We start from the raw sequence: 19162 nt of genomic DNA, 5'->3' as shown, positions 1-19162 counted from the left end.
AACATTTGTTGCGCGGCTCGCAATGGCGAGCAGTTTCGTTGAAAGAGCGGTTGGATCTTCGGATGCCACTCAGCTCATATCTCCTTCTCTAGTGAGTTAACAAAACCCCTCAAAACCTGGTTTTCACATTATATAACGTGACAGACAACTAGTTGTGCAATATGGTTCTGTTCACACAGCACAGGTTTGCCGAGAATGCAGTTGTGTTTCCTGAAAATTTGTGGGTGTCAATTCAGTTATAGAATGCGGTTGTCACTCGTCATACAAGTTATAACCGACTTGTTTGTAAACGTAAACGTATTAAAGGTACTGTAAGCGATTTAAGCCGTTCTCACTTCCACAAGACTGAGCCGTTGATTTAGCCATGTTCCCTCTTTCCAAAACACCGCAGCAACACTGTTGAGACCGACACAAGGTTGTGAAACACAACAGTAGCGAAATAACACCCTCAACAGACAAATTATAAATCAGAATATGGCAATAAGCCTAAGTAATTCGCTGCAACGACAACACTAACAACACTATGAGTACATGCAAAATGATTGACAGGCAGAAAGCCTCAGAGACCGCGACCCGTGGACACATATTTGTTTGCTGTTTACAAAGTCTAGAGCTGTCACAGAGACTGGTGAGATATCTCATGACACTTATTTCAGTGATATCTTTCAGGAAGTAGGATTTTTTTTGTTTTTTACATACCTTTCCATGAAAAAAATTGCTTACAGCACCTTTAAACACTCAAAACAGGACTGACAACCATATTCTGCTGCATGGCCTTACAGTTTCAGCACAGCAGACAATCAAAAATAGGAAAAATCCCATAGACATACATTGATGGAACGTTCAAATGGGCCACTGGAATGCTCGTTAATTCAAACTTCAACTGTCAGAAATTAAATGTAAACAAACGCACAAAAGACCTCTGCTTTAATCTGCTTTAATTTTGGCCCATTCCTCCATACAGAACTGGTGTAAAAGAGTCAGGTTTGTAGGCCTCCTTGCTCGCACACGCTTTTTCAGTTCTGCCCACAAATTTTCTATCGGATTGAGGTCAGGGCTTTGTGATGGCCACTCCAATACCTTGACTTTGTTGTCCTTAAGCCATTTTGCCACAACTTTGGAGGTATGCTTGGGGTCATTGTCCATTTGGAAGACCCATTTGTGACTGAGCTTTAACTTCCTGGCTGATGTCTTAAAGCTGTTGCTTTAATATATCCACATAATTATCCTTCCTCATGATGCCATATATTTTGTGAAGTTCGTCAGTCCCTCCTGCAGCAAAGCACCCCCACAACATGATGCTGCCACCCCCATGCTTCACGGTTGGGATGGTGTTCTTCACCTTGCAAGCCTCACCATTTTTCCTCCAAACATAATGATGGTCATTTTGGCCAAACAGTAAAATTTTTGTTTCATCAGACCAGAGGACATTTCTCCAAAAAGTAAGATCTTTGTCCCATGTGCACTTGCAAACTGTTGTCTGGCTTTTTTATGGTGGTTTTGGAGCAGTGGCTTCTTCCTTGCTGAGTAGCCTTTCAGGTTATATCGATATAGGACTCATTTAACTGTGGATATAGATACTTGTCTACCGGTTACCTCCAGCATCTTCACAAGGTCCTTTACTGTTGTTCTGGGATTGATTTGCACTTTTCGCACTAAACTATGTTCATCTCTAGAAGACAGAATGTGTCTCCTTCCTGAGCGGTATGATGGCTGTGTGGTCCCATGGTGTTTATACTTGCGTACTATTGTTTGTACAGATGAACGTGGTACCTTCAGGCGTTTGGAAATTGCTCCCAAGGATGAACCAGACTTGTGGAGGTCCACAATTTTTTTCTGATATCTTTTGATTTTCCCATGATATCAAGCAAAGAGGCACTGAGTTTGAAGGTAGGCCTTAAAATACATCCATAGGTACACCTCCATTTGACTCCAATTATCCAATTAGCCTATTACAAGCTAATTGGCTAATTGCCTAAAGGCTTGACATAATTTTCTGGAATTTTCCAAGCTGCTTAAAGGCACAGTTAACTTAGTGTATGTAAACTTCTGACCCACTGGAATTCTGATATAGTCAATTAAAAGTGAAAAACTCTGTCTGTAAACAGTTGTTGGAAAAATTACTTGTGTCAAGCACAAAGTAGATGTCCAAAACTACTTGCCAAAACGTCTTGGTTACTGATGTAACCTGTGTTCCCTGATGGAGGGAACGAGACGTTGTGTCAATGTAGTGACACTAGGGGTTCGATCTTGAGAGCCACAATAACCTTTGCTGAAAATAGGAAAGGCCAATGAAAATTGCAGAGTGGAATTTGCATGCCACTCTCCACCCCCGACATACGGGTATAAAAGGAGATGGCGTGGATCACTCATTCAGATTTATGCTGAGAGAGTCCCAGCCATGTCAGCGGCCGGTTCAGTGCCGCGGCAGGAGGGACACAATGTCTCGTTCCCTCCATCAGGGAACAGAGGTCACATCAGTAACCTAGACATTCCCTGTCTTTCACTCACTCTACACTAGGGGTTCCTATAGGAAACACCGCAGGCGCTGAACCGTGTCACGAGGCACAGAATAGTGGACACGGGCAAGCTGCTGCGTGCCTCGCAGCGAGCACTCAACCATGTCGTGACCTTCCAGCAAGTTAGGTAAGGGTCTCCCTAGTCCTGTTAAGGGGGAAGAAGGTACTTACCCAAGTAGGCTACCGGCGGTGCCTTTCTTAATTTGCTGTTAAGTAATCTCCCGCCGAGCACTTTCTAGAATAGCGCTGGGAAGTGCTCTTCCCTCTCCAGGAAGGAAAGCACTACGGAGACCACATCCTGCCTGGGGGAGGTTAACATGTGGAGCATACCTCACAGGGAGAAAAAACTGGGCATGTTTCTTTAATAGATGCAATTCATTTCAGTAGTTTCAGAACAATACTGTTTTCTACATTTTGTAATTTCTGTTTCCTGAAGCGATCTTGGTCACAAGTCATATTGATGATTTCATTGAAAGCACTGGTGCCCCCACAATTCATGACTTGTCAACCCTCATACTCAGGACAATCCACCAGCCTCAAAGCACTCGACACTTAAACAAATACCTCACTGTAACACAACACGCACATAAACACACTCCTACCCTCTCTAAAGCTACAATCTCACCCTGACTAAGGACTTTAAAAGCAATAAGGTTACACACAATATTGTCATAACACTGAAAAATGTCAACATAATCACACATGGTTTGAAACTAGAGCAGATGTTGTCAGTGTGGCTGACCTTTAAATGAACACTTGAGTTTTTTTTTCTTACATGATTGACAGTTGGGAAAAAACATTTGCTGAGCTCAAGGTTTTCCCAACATGCAAATGCATCCTGGAGGAGAGAGCTATTGCTGTTGGTTGCTGGTTATTTGTGTCTTTTCAGACAGGACAATGTGAAGTGATAAAAAGAAATGGCTTGTGAAGATATCATTTTTAAGCATATTTAAGTTCCTTCCTCTGTAAATCAAGTATGACAGAGAATATTATCCAGTCCATTCATTCTCTCCAGCACCCAAATGAGAAAATGTATACAACATCACAAAGCACATTAAAACTTAGTCTGTGCAGTTTGTTTATTTGCTTTAATATTCAGATTTAGGGATAGTGGAATCCACCAAGCACTCCGTCCGCTAGTCATAATAATTTATAGCCCTCCATTTAAGAAGAACATGTGATTGTTAAGAAATACCCTTGTGCTCTGGTATGCCTTTCAGTTAGAGCTCAATTGTTTAATAATTTCTAGCATTACCAGCATTGCTCATTTTAGATGACTTTGAAGTCGTATCAGATAGACCTACTGTAAAAAGCACTTGTCATCAATTAGTATGGAGCCAAAATTCCATAGACGTCAGAGAAATGAAAGACATTCTGCTTTGTATCAGTAATTGCATGTACCTCTATAATTGTTCTCTAGTCTGTCAAATAAAATCAATTCCAATTCAGGATCCAATCCCGTTAAAGTGCCTCTAGCAAGATTAGTTAAGGTAAGTGGTATGGTCTCCAATTGCTTTTAGCTCTCTCATTTGAAGGTGTGAGGTTACAAGCATTTGTGCTCTGTTTCAAATGAGGCAATCCTTAAAACTATCCCAGATCTTACAGAAATGAGATAAACAGGAAGGCATCTCTCATAACAAATGTATATCCTGATAATGCATCTGACCTCTTCTTTTCTTGATCTGCTTAAGGGAGATAGACCCTTTCAATTTTGTGATTCCAAAATTTTCCCATTGCAAGAGTCACTTTGTGATTTTGATGGGCAGAGTTTCTATCATGCGGCACAACTTCTCCCACTCTCCCATTCCTTCTTACAGTTCTCTATGAGCACTAATAAAAATGATTTGTTAAGTACAAACTTAATTTGTACTTATCACTCTAAATTGGTTAACTGGTTGGCAAGCTGAAGAATCTATTATTGGGTATACAGTGCAGGTACTGTATATTTGCCACTATTTGCTAATTTACAAAACTTCTCTCACACCCCCACATTTGTACCAGCCTGATGTTGGTCAGACCAAACAGCCAAACCCTCAAGCAATTCAACCTGTGTTTGTCTATAGCAGGCTACCCAAAAAACAACCCCTAAAATGTCATGGTTACTTGCGTAACCTCCATTCCCTGATGGAGGGAACGAGACATTGTGTCGATGTAGTGACACTAGGGGTCACTCTTGGGAGCCCGAAACACCTCTGGTCTTTGATAAAAGGCCAATGAAAATTGGCGAATGGTATTTGCATGCCACTCTCCCGGACATACGGGTATAAAAGGAGCTGGTATGCAACCACTCATTCAGGTTTTATGCTGAGGAGCCGAGGCAAGGTCCAGTCATTTCAGTGGGTAGTTCAGCATTGTGGCAGGAGGGACACAACGTCTCGTTCCCTCCATCAGGGAACAGAGGTTACGCAAGTAACCATGATGTTCCCTATCTGTCACTCACTCGACGTTGTGTCGATGTAGTGACACTAGGGGTCCCTATACGAAATGCCACAACTGGCTGAACTGTGTTACGTGAACTGGCGGTGTGTGATGGGCAGACCACTGTGTGCCTTGTAACCAGCGCACCAGGCCGACACATAATCTCCCCCAACATAGTTATGAGTGTCGAAAGGTCCTTTGGGGACAAGTCAACTACCCAAAAGATAGAGACAGGCTAACCCAGTTGTGGCCTCTTTTCCCCTTCTTTTTTTCCACTCACTAAAAAAGAAGGGGGATTATCTGACTGGGCCACCAGGTCTAGTCGGGGGGTGTCCCTCCCAGGGGAGGACCCGCGGACACCACACCTCGCCCAAAGAGAGGGGGGAATATTTAAGTGGAAAAAATACGTCACATGGTCTTGCCGACCATGTGGAGAGTCTCATGGTAGATCCTACCCAACGGGGGAGGAGTTACTACAAACATGGAGATTGTGGCAGAGGGGCTCTGCCCAAGGAAGACGCAGTTTGCCAACAGGGAAATGAATTAGCAGAAGATATATATCGCATGGGGTTACCTTACAGGGAACCACCACATGCGGAGCATTGTGAACATTACTGGGAATTAATGGCGCACATCTTCAGCTCAGAGGAGGTGAAAGGCGCTATGTGCAAGCGATACACCTGGCCGGCTATCCCAGGTTTATCCGCTTGTATTGCGTGCCACTACCTGGGATGAAACCGGTTCCACCCGGAGGTTGTAGAACCTTGCAAATGTGTTGGGTGTTGCCCAGCCTGCTGCTCAGCAAATGTCTGTTAGAGAGGCACCCCTGGCCAGGGCCCAGGAGGCCGCTACACCCCTGGTAGAATGGGCTCGTAGCCCTACCAGGGGTGGCACGTCCTGGGCGTGATATGCCATAGCTATGGCATCAATGAGCCAGTGGGCAATCGTCTGCTTGGAGACAGCGCGTCCTTTCCGCTGTGCACCAAAGCAGACAAAGAGCTGCTCAGAGATCCTAAAGTTCTGCGTACGATCCAAATAGATGCGTAAAGCACGCACCGGACACAGCAACGACAGGGCTGGGTCTGCCTCCTCCTGGGGCAGCGCTCACAGGTTCACCACCTGGTCCCTAAAAGGGGTCATGGGAACCTTGGGCACATAGCCCGGTCAGGGTCTCAGGATCACGTGAGAGTAGCCCGGACCGAACTCCAGGCATGTTTCGCTGACAGAGAACACTTGCAGGTCTCCTACCCTCTTTATGGAAGTGAGTGCAGTCAGGAGGGCAGTCTCCAAAGAGAGTGCCTTAAGCTCAGCTGACTGCAAAGGCTCAAAGGGGGCTCTCTGTAGACCCTGAAGAACTACAGAGAGGTCCCATGAGGGAACGAGGCACGGTCTGGAGAGATTCAGCCTCCTGGCGCCTCTCAGGAACCTGATGATCAGGTCGTACTTCCCTAAGGACTTACCATTGACTGTGTCGTGGTGTGCTGCTATAGCAGCAACATACACCTTCAAGGTGGAAGGGGACAGCTCCAACCTATCCTGCAGGAAGAAAAGCACCGATCCGACTGCGCATCTCTGGGGGTCTTCCCGTCGGGAAGAACACCACTTAGTGAACAGACGCCACTTAAAGGCATAAAGGCACCTTGTAGAGGGGGCCCTAGCCTGAGTGATCATGTCTACCACTGCGGGTGGTAGAACGCTTAGGTCTTCCACGTCCCATCCAGGGGCCAGACATGGAGATTTCAGAGGTCTGTTTGCAGGTGCCAGAGGGTGCCCTGTCCCTGAGAAAGAAGGTCCTTCCTCAGGGGAATTCACCGGGGGGGTGGGGGGCTGTCACGAGGAGCGTGAGGTCCGAGAACCATGTCTGGGTGGGCCAGTAGGGTGCTACCAGGATGACCTGCCCCTCGTCCTCCCTGACCTTGCACAGAGTCTGTGCAAGTAGGCTCACTGGGGGAAACGCATATTTGCGTAGGCCAGGAGGCCAGCTGTGTGCCAGCGCGTCTATGCCGAGGGGTGCCTCAGTCAGGGCATACCAGAGCGGGCAGTAGGCAGATTCTCGGGAGGCGAACAGGTCCACCTGTGCCTGTCTGAATCGACTCCAAGTCAGCTGGACCACCTGAGCGTGGAGTCTCCACTCTCCCCTGAGAGTAACCTGCCGTGACACCACGTCCGCTGTAGTGTTGAGGTCGCCGGGGATGTGAGTGGCTCGCAGTGACTTGAAGTACTGCTGACTCCAGAGGAGGAGACAGCGGGCGAGTTGTGACATACAACGAGAGCGCAGACCGCCTTGGCAGTTGACATGTGCTACCATTGCCGTGTTGTCTGTCCGAATTAACATTTGCTTGCCCTGGATCAATGACCGAAACCTCAGCAGGGCGAGCAGAATTGCCAACAACTCGAGGCAGTTGATATGCAAATGCAGTCGCGGGCCCATCCACAAGCCGGCGGTTGCGTGCCTGTTGCAAACAGCGCCCTAGCCCCTTTTGGAGGCATCTGTCGTGACCACGATGCACCTGGAGACCTGCTCTAGGGGAACACCTGCCCGTAGAAATGAGAGGTCGGTCCAAGGGCTGAAGAGACGGTGACAGACCGGCTTCATGACCACGCGATGTGTCCCGAGGCACCATGCCCATCTCGGGACTCGAGTCTGAAGCCAGTGCTGAAGCGGTCTCGTATGCATCAACCCGAGCGGGGTGGCCACCGCTGAGGATGCCATATGCCCCAGGAGCCTCTGAAAGAGTTTCAGTGGAACCGCTGTTTTCTGTTTGAACACCTTCAAACAGGCCAGCACTGACTGTGCGCGCTCGTTCGTGAGGCGCGCTGTCAAAGAGGCCGAGTCCAACTCCAACCTGAGGAAAGAGATGCTCTGAACTGGAAGGAGCTTGCTCTTTTCCCAGTTGACCCGAAGCCCTAGTCGGCTGAGGTGTGAGAGCACCAAGTCCCTGTGTGCACACAACATATCCCGAGAGTGAGCTAGGATTAGCCAATCGTCGAGATAGTTGAGAATGCGAATGCCCACTTCCCTTAACGGGGCAAGGGCTGCCTCTGCGACTTTCGTGAAGACGCAAGGAGACAAGGACAGGCCGAAAGGGAGGACCTTGTACTGATACGCCTGACCCTCGAATGCAAACCGCAGGAAGGGTCTGTGTCGAGGTTGAATCGAGACGTGGAAGTACGTGTCTTTCAGGTCTACCACCGCGAAATCTTGATGCCGGACACTCGCCAGAATGCGTTTTTGCATCAGCATCTTGAACGGGAGTCTGTGTAAAGCCCGGTTCAGTACTCGCAGGTCCAAGATTGGCCGCAACCCACTGCCTTTTTCGGTACGATGAAGTAGGGGCTGTAAAACCCCTTCTTCATCTCGGCTGGAGGGACAGGTTCTATCGCACCCTTCCATAGGAGGGTAGCGATCTCCGCGCGCAAGGTAGCAGCGTTTTTGTCCTTCACCAAGGTGAAGTGGATACCGCTGAACCTGGGCGGACGCCTGGCGAACTGAATCACGAGTCAGACGGTCCGGACCAGTCATCGCGACGGATTGGAAAGTGCAAGCCACGCATCCAAGTTCCGTGCAAGGGGGAGCAAAGGGACAACATCGTCGGACATACCGGCAGGTGGAGCCTCGTGGCGGGGCAGAGCTCAAGGTGCCACACCATGTCATGGCCGTGCTGAGTCTAGGGACATCGAAGCACTTACATGGCTCCTTGTGACCACCCCTGGAACAGCCTGGGATAGCGCCTTATCCACAGGGGGAATCACCGTATTGGCTGCCCTGCCATCAAGGGTAGTAAGGGCAGGGGAACTGAGGAATCGGGACCGGGCAGTAAAAGTTGCCTCCCATGATTTCGTCATCTCCTCATGCACTTCTGGGAAGAAAGGCACTGGAGCAGGGCATGGCTGCTTTGAGCGGCGCCGCGAGCCCAGGAACCAATCATCGAGCCGCGAGGTTCAGGAGGGTTCCACTCTAGCCCGACGCTCGCGGCCACCCGGGAAAGCATGGCCGTCATCTCTGCATCAGCCTGTGACTGGGAAATCGTCCCCGAAGGGGGGAGCGCAGCTGAGGCTTTTGCGTCCGACTGGACAAGCCCGCTCTCCGATGCTGCGCTCGAGAGCTCATCAGCTTTGCCGGCTCCGAACAAGAGGCCAAACTCGCTGTGAGACGAGCCGGAGGACTCATCCGGAAGCCCGATTGGGGGAGACGAGCGTGCTGGGGAATGGGAGGTCCATGGGGGGATACCCTTGCTTTTTTTACGAAAGCAAGCCATGACCGCAACATTGCCATGGTCATGTTCTCGCAATGAGAACATGAATCATCCACGAACGCTGCCTCTGTGTGGGTCGCGCCCAGACACAAAAGACAGCGATCATGACCATCTGAAGTTGAGAAGTATCGACCGCAACCAGGAATAACACGCAATCGGAAAGGCATCTTTAAAAAGACACGTCTTTAAAAAGACATTCCATGTGTGCCGCTCTTTTAGAGAAATATACTCTTTTAAAATATACTCTCTTTTTTCTGCCGAAGCACCCAGGGGCGTTCTCTGCAGCGCACCAGTGCAGAGGAGGGAGAAGCCGCTGAAATGCGCTGTCAGATCCAGCAGAGGTGAATGAACAGTGAGAATTCAGCTCAATGAGCATGACCGTTCGGCTCCGAAGAGAAAATCTGAATGAGTGGTTGCATACCAGCTCCTTTTATACCCGTATGTCTGGGGGAGTGGCATGCAAATATCACTCGCCAATTTTCATTGGCCTTTTATCAAAGACCAGAGGTGTTTCAGGCTCCCAAGAGTGACCCCTAATGTCACTACATCGACACAACGTTGAATGAGTGACAGATAGGGAACTGAGTTGTGTTATTAAGAATTACATTTTTTGTGTAACTTTGTTGTGTTGTACCACTTAAAAATACACTGCTTAACAAATAAGTGATTAAATAATTCACATAAATTAAATTTCCATTGTTTGTTGTGAAGGATTTACCAAAAGGACAGGTAAAGGAGGAATTCAAAAATGTAAATACTGTTATACTGTTGTTAGTAGCTGGCTACATCATGGGCATAATAGGCCAGTCATTCACACTGAGAAAATGTGTGTATGCAGTTCAAACTTTCATAAGTGTTTAAAAAAGTATTATTTAATATAAATGAATATATAATTATTTTTTAACATATCGCTAGCATCATTTATACATATATCTATAATAAAATATATTTACAAATATTATTTAATATAAGAATGTTTACATTTATACAGTTATATATATATATATATATATATATATATATATATATATATATATATATATATATATATAATAGTATATTATAAATATTTATCTATTTTTATCTAATCTAATTACATATTCTTTGTTGAATCACTATCGCCATAAAAATTCTCAACGGTCTCTTAATTTCCTTGACAATGACGTGATGCTCAAATAACAATGACATGAAGCACTTGTTTGTTTGTTTGTTAGTTTTTTGTCTGGATCTACTTAGTTATAGAAAATAAAAAAACATTAAATATGCAATTAAAATCACTTTGATAGTGGTGCAACTGTCTGGTGACAGAAAATAAAAATAATTAAAAATAAATAAATAAAAGTAACGGCTAATTAAAATATTTGTTTATTAAAAGATAAAAGTAGTTTGGAATAATCTTTTCTCTAATTTTTTCTTAAACAAAATAAGCACTGAAAATTTTCATTTTAACATATTATTAATATTGGGAAAACTTTTGTCTACCAGATTTAAAGTGATGTGGTGTAACCAACATGCAGGTAGCCATTCTGTTGTCATGTATAAAACAATAAAATAAAATAAATAAAAAACATAAAACAGAGGGGACCCCTTTAAACCCTATTGTGTGAAGTTTTAAAAAAATCTGATAATTTGACCATTTTATATAATGCCACATTTTATTCAGGTCAAATGGAGTAACCCTAAGAAAAGATTTGATATATATTTATTTATATATATATATATATATATATATATATATATATATATATATATATATATATATATATATATATATATATATATATATATATATATATAAACATATATATATATATAATATATATATATATATATATATATATATATATAAACATATATATATATATATATATATATATATATATATATATATATATATACCGTTGTGCTCAAAAGTTTGCATACCCAGGCAGAAATTGTGAAATTTTAGCATTAATTTGGAAAATATGACTGATCATGCAAAAAAAACTGTCTCTTATTTAAGGATAGTGATCATATGAAGCCAGTTATTATCACATAGTTGTTTGGCTCCTTTTTAAATCATAATGGTAACAGAAATCACCCAAATGGCCCTGATCAAAAGTTTACATACCCTTGAATGTTTGGCCTTGTTACAGACACACAAGGTGCCACACACGTTTAAATGGCAATTAAAGGTTAATTTCCCACACCTGTGGCTTTTTAAATTGCAATTAGTGTCTGTGTATAAATAGCCAATGAGTTTGTTAGCTCTCACGTGGATGCACTGAGCAGGCTAGATACTGAGCCACGGGGAGCAGAACTGTCAAAAGAACTTTCAAAAGACCTGCGTAACAAGGTAATGGAACTTTATAAAGATGGAAAAGGATATAAAAAGATATCCAAAGCCTTGAAAATACCAGTCAGTACTGTTCACTCACTTATTAAGAAGTGGAAAATTCTGATATATCTTGATGCCAAGGTCAGGTAGACCAAGAAAGATTTCAGCCACAACTGCCAGAAGGATTGTTGAGGATTCAAAGAAAAACCCACAGGTAACCTCAGGAGAAATACAGGCTGCTCTGGAAAAAGATGGTGTGGTTGTTTCAAGGAGCACAGTACGACAATTCTTGAACAAAAATGAGCTGCATGGTCGAGTTGCCAGAAAGAAGCCAATGCCACAAAAAAGCCTGGTTACAATATGCCCGACAACACCTTGACATGCCTCACAGCTTCTGGCACACTGTAATTTGGAGTGACGAGTATTTTTTTCTTTGAAACAACCACACCATCTTTTTCCAGAGCAGCCTGTATTTCTCCTGAGGTTACCTGTGCATTTTTCTTTGTATCCCAAACAATTCTTCTGGCAGTTGTGGTGGAAATCTTTCTTGGTCTACCTGACCTTGGCTTGGCATCAAGAGATCCCCGAATTCTAGCCTGCTCAGTGCATCCACGTAAGAGCTAACAAACTCATTGACTATTTATACACAGACACTAATTGCAATTTTAAAAGCCACAGGTGCGGGAAATTAACTTTTAATTGCCATTTAAACCTGTGTGTGTCACCTTGTGTGTTTGTAACATGTCCAAACATTCAAAGGTATGTAAACTTTTGAGCAGGGCCATTTGGGTGATTTCTGTTATCATTATGATTTAAAAAGGAGCCAAACAACTATGTGATAATAAATGGCTTCATATGATCACTATCCTTAAATAAAAGATGATCAGTCATATTTTCAAAATTTCACAATATCTGCCAGGGTATGCAAACTTTTGAGCACAACTGTATATATATATATATATATATATATATATATATATATATATATATATATATATATATATATATATATATATATATATATATATATATATATATATATATATATATTATTATTATTATTATTATTATTATTATTATTACCTTGAAAAATGTCTGAAAACTTTTTTAAATCAATTATTAATTTGAGCACACTCACATGTACTCAAGGTGAAAGAAAAGTATTTTAATACCGTTTAATTGATGGTTTACACCACTTGACATTTTTAAAGTCATGAAATATTTTTGGTAGAAAATGCAATAAATGCTTTTTTCAAAATAATTATGAAACCAGCGTGGATACAAAGATTACATTTCTACAAACTTGCCACATGTGTTTTAAAGTTGTCTTATTTTGATCACCTCGTTCAACCTTATTTTAAAATGACCAAACTGTTCTGTTCTCAGTCCATCGAATATTTGTTTGCTATTTTGGAAACTTACACCTGCAAGATTAAAGGTGATCCCTAACTAAAATTGTAAGTAAAATTGAATAGAGTTTATAGTGACAGAGCAACTAGATTTACAATAGGTTTAATGTCAAACTAAAAATAAAGCATTAATTTAAATTATGGAGTAAAGTAATGGCATAAAAGTACCTTTTTCAAATGTAAGTTTCATAATTAGTAGATAAACCTTGATTTTATAAAACTTAATCCTTATTGTTGCAACCCACGCTTATAGATACATACTGTACCTTCTGGTGAAGATAAACCTAAAGAGATCAAACTGAGAAAAAAAGTTGGTGTCAGAATGGAAGATGAGGCTGAAGATGGACAAACGGAATGTTACTCACCGAGAATCTGTATGTTTGTTCCAGGCGGGGCCAGGTGCTGCTGTATGGTGTCATAAAACGTGGCCTCGCACATAAGCAGGACTGTCACACTGGCCCACACCCACACCAGCCACGACATCCCAATGCTCCTCTAAAGATAGAGTGAGAGAAAGCATAAGAGAGAGCTGTCAGTAACTGTTTTGTTAATTTATTTCACTCTTTTTTCACTTTCATCTCTTCTAGCTCACCCTCAGTCAAACATATCTAAACAGTATTTCAGTCTTTCTATTACTTCCTTTTGCATCCACTTACCACCTCTGTATAAGTTCGGAGCTTTTTGAGTGCTGTGCAGGGTGTGAGATGCATTCAGACCTGGAATTTCTAATTAAATCTGAAAATAAGTGAAATATTACAGTTTATGCGAGAGAAAATGAGTGAGAGAGAATTTGGCAGAGCTTCCTCGCAGAAATGATCTCACAGCTCCAATTCCTAATTTAGACTGATTTGCTTTCAAACTCTTAGTCTGTCAGTTAGGCCACATTTAGAGATGAAAGTGCCAATCAGTTATTTTTTTCTCAGTTCTTTCCCAATCAGCTTGCTGACAGCCTGCCTCCAACCTTATGTCTCCAACTGCCTATTCATATTCATAAATTAGAATTATGACTATGCAGTTTCTTCAAAAATCCACACAACGTGTGCTGAAATTGAATGTCAGACTATGAAAATGTCTAAAAAGAACTTATGAAAAGAGTCAGGCAATTACTTTCCAAGTTACTTTTGCATCCACTACATTTATACTTGACGTTCTGATACTTGACAAAGATGACTAAAGAAATTCATAATTGAAACAAAGGTTTTTCTACTGTACCTGTATCATTCAGGGACAACTGTGGGTGAACTCAACACTTTGTCCACAATCCATCCATTGTGAGGTTTCCAGATATCCCTGTGTCCTGGTATTGTTCTCTTGAAGAAATTCTCAAAGCTTTTTCTTTTGTCCTCCCAGTTTGAAGCCTGAAGCTGAAGTCAGGGACACGATAGGACAAAGATAGACCGAAAGAAAGAGAAATATAGCTTGAACTATATTTAAAGCACAGCAAACCCGCTCATCTAACACTAGAATCGCCCCTTCACTCCCCTGAGCCACGGAGATGATTTTCCGCTTCACATTTAAACACAAATGAAGGGCGGTCCTCTCTCTCTCTCTCTCTCTCTCTCTCTCTCTCTCTCTCTCTCTCTCTCTCTCTCTCTCTCTCCCCTTCCCTCCTTCTTTCTCTCTCTCTCTCTCTCTCTCTCTCCCCTTCCCTCTTTCTTTCTCTCTCACTCTCTCTTCACTCTCTCTCTTCACTCTCTCTCTTCACTCACCCATTTCATCTCTCTCCACCTCTCTCTTTCTCCCTGTCTCTCTCTCTTATTCCCTCATTCTATCTCTTGCTCTCCCTTGCATATAAGATTTCTTGCAATATGAGAGAGCTCCTAGCTTTAAGCTATATGTGATCTCTCGTCTAAAACCTGCCTTGATTTTGCAGTCGCTGGAAACTGGAAACTATGCAGGGCATTTGTATCTGAATATAACATTCAGATGGTTGGTGGCGAGTTGGCATTTATCAGAAACTATTTATAATCCAGAGCATCGCAAATCCCCCCTAGAGCAAACTAGGATTCAATATATTCGCTCAGCACACAGTGATTGTAGATTGTGTTTGTGATCTCAGTAAACGCAATTTTTATATTCCTCTGTCACCGCTCAGTTTGTAAATCAGCCCCAGACCTTGACAAACCTGTAGTCACTTGGTTATCAAGTACAATTTGTTTAGGTTTCAAGACCGAAACTCAAGACCACAGACAATAGACTTATTGTGTGATAAAATAAGAAAAACTTATATATGCAGGAAGAAGAAATAAAAATAAATAAATAAATAAATAAATAAATAAATAATAATATATATATATATATATATATATATATATATATATATATATATATATATATTATTATTATTATTATTATTATTATTATTATTATTTATTTATTTATTTATTTATTTATTTTTCTTCTTCTTCTTCTTCCTGCATATATAATACTGTCCAAAAGTCTTAGGCACATAAGATGTTTCACAAAAGCATTTGTCTTAAAATGCTTATTTATATCTTCAGCTTTAGTGTGTCAATAGGAAATATAAATGTTAGACTCCCAAACATTACTTTTGCAAATAGAAAAGATTAGAATAGAAGAACAGAGAGCCCTGCAACAGATGTCATGGCCTCCACAAAGCCCCCCACTGAACACTGTGTCAGTCTGAGATTACATGAAGAGACAGAAGCAACTGAGACAGCCGAAATAGATAGAAGAACTGTGGTGAATACTCCAAGAAACTTGGAACATCCTATCTGCCAACAACCAAGAAAAACTGTATCCAGGTGTACCTAGGAGAATTGGTGCTGTTTTTAAGGCAAAGGTGGTCACACTGAATATTGATTTAGATTTTTTATGTTTACTAGAATTTGTATGACATTAAGTGATAAATGAAAACTATTTATGTCATTATTTTTGAAGACATCCTATATATATATATATATACACACACTACCGGTCAAAAGTTACTTATTCATTCTTTATTATATATATATATATATATATATATTTATTTATTTTTTTTCACATTTAGAATAATAGTAAAGTCATCAAAACTATGGAATGTGTTCATGTGACGCCATGCAAGAAGCAGATGTGAGCGACGAGCTCTGCGCACTTTGCTAATTTGTAATTATTCTCATGTTATAATCTGGTGAAATTCGATACACCCAGTTACACATTTGCTCTTTGAGGTAAAACATGGCAAAGAAGTCAAAATCATCGGGTTCTGGAGACAATAAAAGACACTTACGTGTTCAGGATGAAAGCCCCGACAGGCCTACAGACTGGGGACTCAATTTAGATGGCGCGGCGGGAGAGGAGATCCAGCGTCAGTTGTTCAACATGTCGGTGATGCTGACGAAGGTTCTCACTGACTTGGAGGATCTCGCTGGTATACGTCGACCGATTACGGCGATGGAAATAAAATTCTCTGAAATAGTTACAAGAGTGACTGATGTTGAGAGACAAATCGATTATTTGGTGTCTTCGGAGAGGGAATCAACCGCTAATCTGCCCGCGACCAAAGTTAATTTGGAACATGTTCTTGAAAAGCTTGAAGATCTTGAGAATAGAAGCCGCAGGAATAACGTTCAAATAGTTGGAATTCCTGAGCATGAGGAGGGCAGAGATATGGTGAAATTCCTGGATGAGCTCTTCCCGAGTCTGCTCGACATAACAGGCCACAAGCTGGAAATCGAGCGAGCTCACAGAGTCCCTGCTCGCAGATCTGCTGAGGGAGACAGGCCCCGATCGATTCTGGCCAGATTTCTGAGATCATCCGATAAAGATCTTGTGTTGCGCCAGGCGAGGAGCAAAGGAAAGCTCTCTTGGAGGAATCATAATATTTTCTTGTTCCCGGACATTTTCTTGTTCTTTTTTCTGTTTGTTTTGTTCGGGGGGAAGTTCGGGGTTTGATTGTTTCACTAATGGGGAATGTGGTCTGTATAATTTTGTTTTTGACACACAATTTATTTTCTACTATATCAAAATGTCAGTTGTTAAAATGAGTGGATTGTCTCTCTCCACATGGAATATAAATGGGTTGGGGCACCTCATAAAAAGAAGGAAGGTTATCTTAAACGTAAGAAATATGATATAGTGTTTCTTTAAGAAACACATCTCTCCCCACAGGATGCTGAAAAATTTGGAAAGATATGAGGTGGACATATTTTCTTTAGTGCTGGCTCAAGTAAGAGAAGGGGAGTCATAATATTGGTAAATAAACATTTACAATTCAAATGTCTCAAACAGATTATAGATAATTAGGGAGAGTAATTATTGTTTTAGCTGAAATTCAGGGGCAAAGGTTGATTTTGGCTAATATTTACGCACCTAATGCCGATGATCAGAGCTTTTTTTTTAGATCTTGAAGGGATGTTGCAAGCCGCTGGCACCACTCATGATATAATATTGGGAGGAGACTTTAATCTATTGATGGATTCTGTCCTTGATCATAGTGAAGCTAAAGTGTGTAAGTCCCCTAGAGCAACAATGACGCTTCACAGGATGTGTAAAAATTTTGGTCTTACAGATATTTGGAGACTTTTGAACCCATCTGGTAGGGACTATAAATTTTTTTCATCAGTCCATATGATTTATTCTAGAATAGATTTTTTTTATATATATATATATCTAAGTCCCTCATTCCATCTGTTGTTGATTGCTCAATTGGAAACATCTTAGTCTCAGATCATGCCCTGGTGAGTTTAGAGGTGTTGCCACATATAGAGAAAAATAAATCATATAGTTGGCGCTTTAATGTGTCCCTTTTGCAAAATCCTGATTTCCAACAAATGTTAAAGACTGAAATCAATGTTTATATGGAGACCAACTGGTCCTCAGTATCCTCTGTGGGCGTGGCTTGGGAGGCACTTAAGGCGGTTCTTAGGGGTCGGATCATACAGTATGCCTCATTCATCAAAAAATCCAAAGCACGAGAACTCGTGGAGTTGGAAGGAAATATCAAGAGTGCAGAGGCAGAGCTGAAGCACCGTTTGTCGTCTGATGGCCTCAGAGAATTGACCCGATTGAAATATAGATATAATACTATTTTGTCGCGGAAAGTGGAGTTTTGGTTATTCAGGGCAAGACAGACATATTTTGAGTTGGGGGACAAAGCAGGAAAACTTTTGGCTAGATATATAAAGCAGAGAGAGTCTTTTTCTACCATTCTCTCAGTGAAATCTGCTGGTGGTGAAATATTTACCTCGTCCATTGATATTAATAATGCTTTTAAAGAATTCTACCTTGATCTCTATAGTTCCACGTCTTCGTCTACTGATGAAGATATTTGAAACTTTGTGGAACCATTAGAACTCCCTAAATTGACAACTGAGCAAAAAATTCTCTTGATTCTGAGATAACCTTGGAGGAGCTTGATGAGGTAATTAAGGCCCTGCCTACAGGCAAGGCTCCGGGGCCTGATGGTTTTGCCGCTGAGTTTTTCAAATCACATGCTACAGAACTGGCTCCACTTTTGTTAGAAGTTTATACGGAATCATTAAAGAATGGAAAGCTCCAGCCAATCATGACACAAGCCCGGATCAGTCTGATTCTTAAAAAGGACAAAGATCCAAGCGAGTGTAAAAGTTACCATCCAATTTCCCTGATCCAGTTAGATGTAAAAATTTTGTCAAAAATTCTGGCTAACTGATTAAGTAAAGTTATGACATCACTTATACATATAGATCAGGTGGGGTTTATTCAGGGCCGTAACTCTTCTGATAACATTAGGCGTTTCATCAATATCATGTGGTCAGTAGCGAATGATCAATCTCCGGTCGCTGCCATCTCACTTGACGCCATAAAGGCATTTGATATGGTAAAATGGGATTATCTTTTTAAGATTTTGGAAATGTATGGGTTTGGGAGTACTTTTATTGGTTGGATTAAGTTACTTTATAGACACCCTGTAGCAGCGGTACAATCAAATGGATTAATTTCAGATTATTTTACTCTGGATAGGGGCACTCAGCAGGGTTACCCTCATTCCCCATTATTGTTCTGTCTTGCCCTGGAAACATTAGCAGCCATGATAAGAAAGGAGGATGGTTTTTCCAGGGATGATTGCTTTACGCAGATTATATTTTATTATTCGTCTCCGACCCCACTAGATCTATGCCTTGCCTCCACAGAATTATTAATTCCTTTTCCAATTCTCAGGATATAAAGTCAATTGGTCTAAATCTGAAGCTTTGGCTTTGACAGCGTACTGTCCAGTAACGGCCTTCCAGCCGGGCGCCTTCCAGTGGCCCAAACAGG

The 19162-nt window shown here is 41.9% G+C and overlaps 1 protein-coding gene across 6 annotated transcripts in view; it reads right to left on the bottom strand.

Annotated features, from left to right (window-relative positions):
* LOC127420118 (chemokine-like protein TAFA-1) overlaps positions 1 to 14452 on the bottom strand; it is a 59380-nt gene extending 44928 nt beyond the window's left edge. For 5 of the 6 annotated variants that reach the window (XM_051662118.1, XM_051662121.1, XM_051662120.1 and 2 more), the window contains exons 1-3: positions 14132 to 14452; positions 13576 to 13654; positions 13285 to 13414 (exon numbers count right to left, since the gene is read on the bottom strand). In XM_051662118.1, the coding sequence (XP_051518078.1) occupies positions 13285 to 13414; positions 13576 to 13629 (184 nt within the window). In that variant the 5' untranslated portion in view covers positions 13630 to 13654; positions 14132 to 14452. The remainder of the gene's footprint in view (positions 1 to 13284; positions 13415 to 13575; positions 13655 to 14131) is intronic. The other variant, XM_051662124.1, reaches the window with a different exon arrangement.
* Positions 14453 to 19162: the final 4710 nt, after the last annotated feature.

This window comes from Myxocyprinus asiaticus, chromosome 29, assembly GCF_019703515.2.
Source record: "Myxocyprinus asiaticus isolate MX2 ecotype Aquarium Trade chromosome 29, UBuf_Myxa_2, whole genome shotgun sequence".
NCBI classification, from domain to species: domain Eukaryota; kingdom Metazoa; phylum Chordata; class Actinopteri; order Cypriniformes; family Catostomidae; genus Myxocyprinus; species Myxocyprinus asiaticus.
This window is presented reverse-complemented; position numbering and strand designations above follow the sequence as displayed.